At 53.3% G+C, this 8003-nt stretch overlaps 1 protein-coding gene across 1 annotated transcript in view; it reads right to left on the bottom strand.

The window, feature by feature from the left end:
• LOC101621534 (myosin-6) overlaps nucleotides 1-8003 on the bottom strand; it is a 22749-nt gene that overhangs the window by 6346 nt on the left and 8400 nt on the right. The window contains exons 13-27 of the mRNA XM_012733991.1: nucleotides 7617-7926; nucleotides 6869-6939; nucleotides 6537-6624; nucleotides 6339-6456; nucleotides 6120-6243; nucleotides 5796-5932; nucleotides 4104-4359; nucleotides 3705-3947; nucleotides 3405-3581; nucleotides 2984-3129; nucleotides 2660-2750; nucleotides 1092-1481; nucleotides 660-786; nucleotides 439-557; nucleotides 1-73 (exon numbers count right to left, since the gene is read on the bottom strand). Of these exons, the coding sequence (XP_012589445.1) occupies nucleotides 1-73; nucleotides 439-557; nucleotides 660-786; nucleotides 1092-1481; nucleotides 2660-2750; nucleotides 2984-3129; nucleotides 3405-3581; nucleotides 3705-3947; nucleotides 4104-4359; nucleotides 5796-5932; nucleotides 6120-6243; nucleotides 6339-6456; nucleotides 6537-6624; nucleotides 6869-6939; nucleotides 7617-7926 (2470 nt within the window). The remainder of the gene's footprint in view (nucleotides 74-438; nucleotides 558-659; nucleotides 787-1091; nucleotides 1482-2659; nucleotides 2751-2983; nucleotides 3130-3404; nucleotides 3582-3704; nucleotides 3948-4103; nucleotides 4360-5795; nucleotides 5933-6119; nucleotides 6244-6338; nucleotides 6457-6536; nucleotides 6625-6868; nucleotides 6940-7616; nucleotides 7927-8003) is intronic.

Raw genomic sequence — 8003 nt, 5'->3', positions numbered from 1 at the left:
CCTCGTACTGCTCCCGCAGCAGGTCACAGTCGTGCCGGGCCGACTGCAGGGCGTGGGCCAGGGCGTTCTTGGCCTGGGGAGGGCGCCAGGGTGGGCTCAGCTCTCGGGAAGGAGGGAACAGGTGGTCTGCCCCCAGTCTCCAGATCCTTTACATATGTGTGAACTTCATCCAGGCCCCACCCTCATGCTGAGTAAAGCTGGTGTGGCAGCTCAAGAAGTCTAGAAGGAATTCCCAGTTTGTGCATCCCGACCTCTTTACAAATAAGAAGCATTCAATGACCTTTACATGTCACTGAGCAGAAGTGCAGAAGAACCTAGATCTAGGTCCTTAAGCCTGTGGTCTTTACAAAAGGCCTCACTCCAGTCTCCCGTTTCTGGACCTGAGATTAATTCCCTGGCTGCTGTCAAGTCCCTCCCGCTGCTCCCTCAGGGCCTCACCTTGCCCTCCTCCTCCAGCTGCCGTTTGAGGTCCTCCATTTGCTGGTTGTAGGAGAGCTTCCCTCGGGTCAGCTGGGAGATCAGCGCCTCCTTTTCCTCCAGTTGCCGAGATAGTTCACCTGGAGGTGGGAACGAGGTCTCGTGGGCCACGCCAGGGGCCTCCCCCTTAGGTAGGTGCAGGCCTACCTGCGGTAGGTGCAGGCCTCGCTAGGGGCACCCACCATTCTCGGTCTGCAGCTTGGCTCTCTGGGTGGTGAAGTCATTGAGGGAGCGTTGGGCCTCTTCCAGTTTTACACGGTACTCATTGGCCTGGTCCTCCAGTGTCCGGGACATCTTCTCCAAGTTTGCCTTCAGGCAGTAAGGGACCGGGAAGGATGAATGTGGGGGGAGAGCAGAGGAAGGTTTGGAGGTCCAAAGTGGAGAGAGCACAGGGGGAGGAGGGTGAAGTGACTGGGAGCTGGAGGGGTATAACCTGAAGAGGGTACATGGATTCACAAAGGCGGGGTGGGGGGGGTAGTGAGAGGCCGTGGGTGGAGAGCAAGGAGGGGCAAGGGGAGAGGGAGAGAGAGACCACGTGTGATGAAGGGCGTGAGAACAATGAGAGCTGGCCGACAGGATTGTGAAGGCACAGTGAGAGGCGAGCGGGCCCCCACCTTGGCCTTGATGATCTGCTCCATGTTGGAGGTGACGTCGTCCAGCTCCAGCTTGAACTCGCTCTTCTCCTTCTCCAGCTTCTGCTTCACCCTCTGCAGGTTGTCGATCTGCTCGCCCAGCTCGGCCACGCTGTCCGCATGCTTCTTGCGCAGGGCTGCGGCCGTGGCCTCGTGCTGCAGCGTGGCCTCCTCCAGGTCCCGGCGCATCTTCTGGAACTCGGCCTCGCGCTTCTTGTTCATCTCGATCTGCACGGATGTGGCCCCGCCGGCCTCTTCCAGCCGCTCGCTGATCTCCTCCAGCTCCCGGGACAGGTCAGAGCGCAGCTTCTCCACCTTGGCCCTGGCCGTGCGCTCGGCCTCCAGCTCTTCCTCCAGCTCCTCGATGCGTGCCTGGGCCGGGACACGGAGAGTCAGACCCGTGGCTGCCCTCCCTCGGGGCCCCCACTCTGAGGACCAGGCTCTTGGTCCAACTCTCGAGGGCTCTTGGTCCAAATCCTCAGACTGTACAGCACCAGTTCTCAACCAGGAGAAATCTTACACTCCAGGGGATAGAAGGTAGGTTCTGCAGACAAATTGACTTGTCGTGACTTGAGAAGGGGGTACCACTGGCATCTGGTGGATGCTGCTAAGCCTCCTAGAATGCACAGATCATCACAGGAGTTTGGTGAAAGCCTAATCTTCAAGGCATTTCCTGGGGGCACCTCACACCTAGTCTGAGCACCTGCAGCTCTGAATCCTGAGAATCGGTTCAGAGAGGAATTCTGAGATCCCATAATATCCTGTTGCAAATATTTCACAGATCTGTGATGCTCTGCTCTGCTAACCCTAAGGTCACTATTTCCAGACCTGACCATGCAGCTTCTGCTATAAAATGGGGGTGTCACAACCTGCCTTTTCTGTTTCCAGGACCCTGTGACAAACACAGAACTAAAAGCGGATGAAAAGTCAGGGTCCATTAAAGGTAAAGGAGACTATGAATGTCCAATGATTCTCTTCCTGCAGAGGGCTGAGACCACAAGGAAGACAACAGTCCACCTTGAGTGGCTGACGATTCTGTTAATAGGACATTTATATAGAGATCCTAGTGGACAAGGTAGTTTTATCCACAGGACCGCCTCTGGTCTTCCAGAAGGCAGGGACTAGTAGTCCCATTTTATAGATAAGAAGCTGAGGCTCAGGGAGGTAAGTGCTTACTCAAGTTTGAAAGAGTCAACTCCATGCCTTGGCATCAGTAATAGGAGGGGGATGGTCAGAGCACCTCTTGGAAAGGTGTCCCGAGGAGGCTTTTTTGCTGCCCCCACTGAAGAGATGGGCCAACCCTATCACTTGCCCCATGAGTCAGAGCAGAGTTGGAAACAGAAGACCTGGTGGCAGGTAGGTCCTCTCCCCAAATGGCCTGCTCAAATAAGGCATCACTACTCTCTTGTTCCCAGGTACCTGCTCATCAGTGCCGGTGGGGTGTCTGGGTTGCCTGGAATTCTAGAGTATCTACACCCTGAAGCATCTTGGACAGTGACACCCCCTCAGGACCCTGAGCTCCCTCTTGGCAGCAGTGGGAAGAGCTTCACCTGATTTTCCTTCAGTTTCTTCTGCAGCTGAAGGGCCAGTGCTTGTTCATCCTCAATCTTGCTGTTCTGCTGAGTAATGTCAAACTCTTTCCTGGAGGAGAAGGGGAGAGAATGACAGGTGACCTTCTTCCCGCTGGGTGCATTCTCTTCTCATGCCTCATGCAGCAGTCCAGGACCCCGCTGCAGGGGGAGGGCTGTGATTGACCACCTCATTCCTTACTGGGACCAGAATAGCTGTGACCAGTGGAGGTGAGTAGCCTGGTTCAGCTCTCAGGCCTACACCTCCATTACTCCCCCCGGTGACAGGGAGTAGCAGGCACCTACTTCTTGAGCTTTTCTTCCAGCTGCTGCTTGTCGTTCTCCAGGTCCATGATGCTCTCCTGGGTCAGCTTCAGGTCACCCTCCAGCTTCCGCTTGGCTCGCTCCAAGTCCATGCGCACCTTCTTCTCCTGCTCCAGGGACCCCTCCAGCTGGTGGGGAATGAGAAGGAACAGGTTATAGAGATCCACAGTGTATGCTCTTCTGTTTCCCACTAAACTTGAAGTCCAGTGGGTTAGAAATCAAAACAGTCAAGAAATCCCAGAAGCATCAAGAATTCAGACACCCAGACTAGTAGGGGACTTCCGAGAACAAAAAGGTAACAAAGGTCATAAAAGTTTTTCTAGAAAGCAAGAACACTTTGATCATTGCTATTGCCTGCAAAATCCTGACCAGAGAGAGACGGAGCATGGTTCTTATTACTCACATCATCCACCTGCTGCTCCAGCTTGACCTTGGACTTGGTCAGGGTGTTGACCTTGTCCTCCTCGGCCTGGAGGTCATCCAGGGCCTGCTGGTGGGCCTCTTGCAGGGCCTTCTTCTCCTTGGTGAGTTTGGCAATGATCTCATCCAGCCCAGCCATCTCCTCTGTCAGGTTTTTCACCTGCCAGCAAGAAAACCAACCCCTTGAAGGTCAAAAGTCACCAGTTTGAAGACATCGACAGAGACCCCCCTCAGACCACACCCTGACCTGGGAGCCCTGAGGAGCCCTGGCGGGAGCCCTCACCTTGTTCTCTGTCGCGTGCTTCTCCTTCTCCACCTTGGCCAGCGTCAGCTCCAGGTCGTCGATGTCCTTCTTGAGCTCAGAGCACTCGTCTTCCAGCTTGCGCTTCTTGGCAGTGAGCTCGGCATTCATCTCCTCCTCGTCCTCCATCCTCTCGGTCATCTCCTTCACCTTGGCCTCCAGCTGGATCTTGTTCTTGATCAGCTGGTCACAGCGCTCCTCTGCATCGTTGAGGTTGTCTTGTTCCTACGAGAAGAGAGACAAGAGCTGGTGATTAAAAAGAGGAGAGATTCGGGTCTTAAAGAGGGCTGGCATTCCAAGACTCCTAGTCCTTGGGGATGAGTTGGGTTGTAATTCAGGGAGGGGAGAGGATGGGTAAAAGGACAGTCACACAGTCCTCACCGCCTGCACTTGCAGCTGGAGGTCGTTCTTCTCCTGCAGCAGGGACACCATCTTCTCCTCCAGCTCCTTGCGCCGAGCCTCGGACTTATCCAGCGTCTCTTTGATGCGCCCAAACTCCTCCTTCATGTTGGCCATCTCCTTCTCTGTCTCTGCGCTCTTCAGCAGTGGCTTGATCTTAAAATAGAGCTTCATCCAGGGCCAGTTCTTGACCCCCATGAAGGCCCGAATGTTCCACTGGATAACCAGCAGGGCATCCCTGGCAAGGAAAGATGGAGGCAGAGGGAACTATGAAAGAGCACCTCCCAATTATGGGACCAACAGCACTTGGCCCCACTACGTAAACACATCTGTGGGCACGGGAGGGCAGGGGCCCTGTCTGATAGTCTCAACACGTGCTTCACCATGGGTACCACCACACTGAATATGGAGTTGCTCAATACGTGTTCATCAGTTCAGAGAAAGGGCTGTTTATGTTCCCTGCTGGGGTATTAGTAACGGAAGCTACCACGTAAGAGTATCTACTGTGTTCAGTATTTTTAATTTCCTAAGAACCTCAAATATGCTAAAAACTATGATATTTTAGAATAGCTTTAATATATATATGTTACAAATATATAATATCTCACACACACACACACACACACACATTGTAAAGCTGGAAACAAAATATCCATGAATTTATCACCCCAACAAGAACTATAGCATTGACCCAACCTGTGTGCTTCTTCCAAACCTTGCTGGCTCCCGCCACCCCAAGCAACCACACCCTGAAACTTGTATTTTTTATTTCTTAGCCTTTTCAAAAAATATTTTAGCCATACAGTCATCCCTTGCTCACTGATATCTTGGTCAAAGACAGGCAGCACATGTGACAGAGGTCCCAATAGGACCACGGAGTCTAGGTGTGCAGCTGCCTATACATTTAGGTTTATGTAATTTTACTCTGTGGGTTTGCCTGGCAATAAGACTGCCGGATGACACATCTCAGGACATGTGCTTGTTGTTAAGTAATGTATGACTATAGATGTGTGAGTCTTTAAACAACATGTTACTGGTTTTTTTGAAAGCTCATTTTCTGAGCTTCATAAAATTTGGTCATTTTTTAAGTATCTTTCTATGACTTGTTTTTGTTCACTCAATCATGTGCTTTTAAGGCTCAAATATATTATACCCTATAGTTGTAGTTTTCTTTTTATCGCTATATAATATTCCACGGAGTGATATGCTATCATTTACACATTCTCCTGTTGATGGACATTTGCTATTTTACCAATGATATTATGAAGATTTTTTTTTTCACCTCAAGTTGTATATATGTTGGGTTTCTCTGGAAATATACTCATTAGTAGACTTGAGAGGGATGCAGTGTTCATCTTTAAAAGATAAGGTTAAATTGTTTCCTAAAGAGGTCATTATACTACTTATTTCCACAACTGTAAGTACTGGGTCACCCTTCTTGATTTTTGTTAAGCTAGTGTTTAATATAGCATCTCATTGGAACCTTTAATTTCTATTTCCCTATGGGAATTTTTCTGTTTTTAAGGACTTGAAAATGAGATCCAGAATAAAGTCACTAGCTCAGCTAACAGGTAAGTGGTGAAGACAGGGTTTGAATTCAGGCCAACATTAGTTGCCCTGCTGGTCTGTCTCTTACGTCTCTGGAAGCACCTTTCTTTTCCCCTCCTGCCTTACCTGCGCTCCACAATCTTCTTGAACTCAATGCGCATGAGCAGGCCCCGGGCCTGGGCCTGGATGCGGGTGATGATGCGGCTCAGCCTCTCATCCCGCATCTCCTCCAGCAGCCCCAGCAGCCCCGCCTTGAAGAACACCTGTGGGCAGGTGCGTGTGGGTGTGTCAGGGGAGGGACAGGCCGGGGCAGGGAGGGGCTGATCTTGTGCAAGGTGATGCTGGATGTTTCACGGGAGGTCCAGAGGCTTTCTGGGGTGATGCTGAAAGGAGAGGAGCCAGGAGGCGCGGAGGGAAGGGTTTCACCCGCTGTCTCCTCCCTTTGCTCACCTTGGTGTGGCCGAACTTGTACTGGTTGTGGTCAATGTCCAGGGAGCTCAGCAGCTTTTCTGCCCCTTTCTTGCTGTCGATGAACTGGCCCTCGGGGATGGCCGCGGGGTTCAGGATGCGGTACCTGGGGGGGAGGCGCAGCTCTGTGCCGACCTGCTCTGCCCACGGCATTCAGGACCACCTACTCCCCCACCCCCTGAGCCCGGTCCCTGTGCCCACCGCTGCCGGAAGTCCCCGTAGAGGATGCGGTTGGGGAAGCCCTTCCTGCAGATGCGGATGCCCTCGAGCACGCCGTTGCAGCGCAGCTGGTGCATGACCAGGGGGTTGTCCATCACCCCTGCAGGATGGGGGGAGCAGGTCAGCCTCAGCAAACACGGAGGCCCGTGCCCTCCCCAAGCCAACTTCCACATGGCTCACCTGGAGACTTCCTTTCATTGGGGATGATGCAGCGTACAAAGTGAGGGTGGGTGGTCTTCAGGTTGGCCATCAGCTTATTCAGATTCTCCTGAGGGTGGACGAGAGCGAAGAGCCAGGAGTCACAGGGCCCCTTCCTGAGCCCGGGACCCCAGGGAGCCTGTGCTCATGGCCTTCAGGGGGACAGAGACTTGACACATACTTTCAGGCTTGTGTCGAATTTGCACCTCAAAATCAACTACATGATTCTGGGCGCTTTCCTCCCCTAAGGTGGTTGTGCCACAGCTGAAGGGCGAGCTGGGCTTGCCCCCCATGGGTCTCGTGGCCCCGCTTACCCGGTGCAGGGCTGACACGGTCTGAAAGGATGAGCCCTTTTTCTTGCCTCCTTTGCCTTTCCCACTGTCCGCTAAAAACAAGACAAGGAATGGAGACAAGAACTTGAAGAAAAAGGGGTGCTCTTGGGTAGTGGTAGGGCTCTGTCACGCTCCAGCCCAGGCTGCGGGCAAGTCACGCTCAAGCCTCAGCATTTCTAGGAGCGGATAGTCACTACCTCTAGAGATGGGAAGGTCAGGGAAAGAGCGTGCCTGTGAGCTGTGTCACCAGGGCGGTCACGGAGCAGACACCAGGCCAGAGCCCGTCCGCCAGCTCTCCTACCACTCCCTTCACTTGATGTCTTCCCACTTTCTATTTTTCGTCTTGCTCTTTACCCTCATTTCAGCCCAAGCCCTTTCTCCCTTCTCTGAACCAGAGGCTCGTTTGTTCTTCCACATACTCAGCCATTGTCTCTGAGTTTACTGAGATGTCCTGCACTCATGAGGGGCTGGTACACGGAGCATGTGCCAGCCTCAGGGACCTCCAGTTACCCAGGGCCCTGGGTAACGTGACCTGTACACCACTATCTGCCCCCCAAATGGAAATGGCGCTTCCTCAGAGGCGTCCATGTGGCCTGCTGTGGGAGCGCGGCTCATATTCTGGAGCTCGCGGGCTCCCTCCAGCCTCTAGAGTCACGTGATTAAAGCATGTGGAGCCCTGACTACTTGTACCCCAGATGTGCTCGGGCCAATGCAGGAGCTGCCCTCTTACCAGATTCAGCAGAAGCATAGGAGGAGAAGAGTGTGGCCATGAGCTTGAGGGAGGACTTCTGGTATAAGCCCACCACTGTCTCGTTGAGCGGGTCTTTGTTCTTCTCCAGCCAGCCCAGGATGTTGTAGTCCACGGTGCCCGCGTAGTGCACCAGGGAGAAGTGGGCTTCCTGCTTGCCCTTGACATTGCGCGGCTTCTGGAAGTTGTTGGACTTGCCCAGGTGGTTGTCGTACAGCTTGGCCTTGAAGGTCATGTCGGACGCCTTGGGGAACATGCACTCCTCCTCCAGGATGGACATGATGCCCATGGGCTGAGGGGGAGGCGTCACGGAGCACGCTCAGTGCGGTGAGCTCCTGCTCTGGGCTCAGTGTCGGCTGAGGGAGCTGC

The sequence above is a fragment of the Condylura cristata genome, unplaced genomic scaffold, assembly GCF_000260355.1.
Source record: "Condylura cristata isolate star-nosed mole 26May11 unplaced genomic scaffold, ConCri1.0 scaffold00045, whole genome shotgun sequence".
Lineage (NCBI taxonomy): Eukaryota > Metazoa > Chordata > Mammalia > Eulipotyphla > Talpidae > Condylura > Condylura cristata.
Note: the sequence above shows the minus strand (reverse complement) of the source record. Positions and strands in the feature narration are given on the sequence as shown.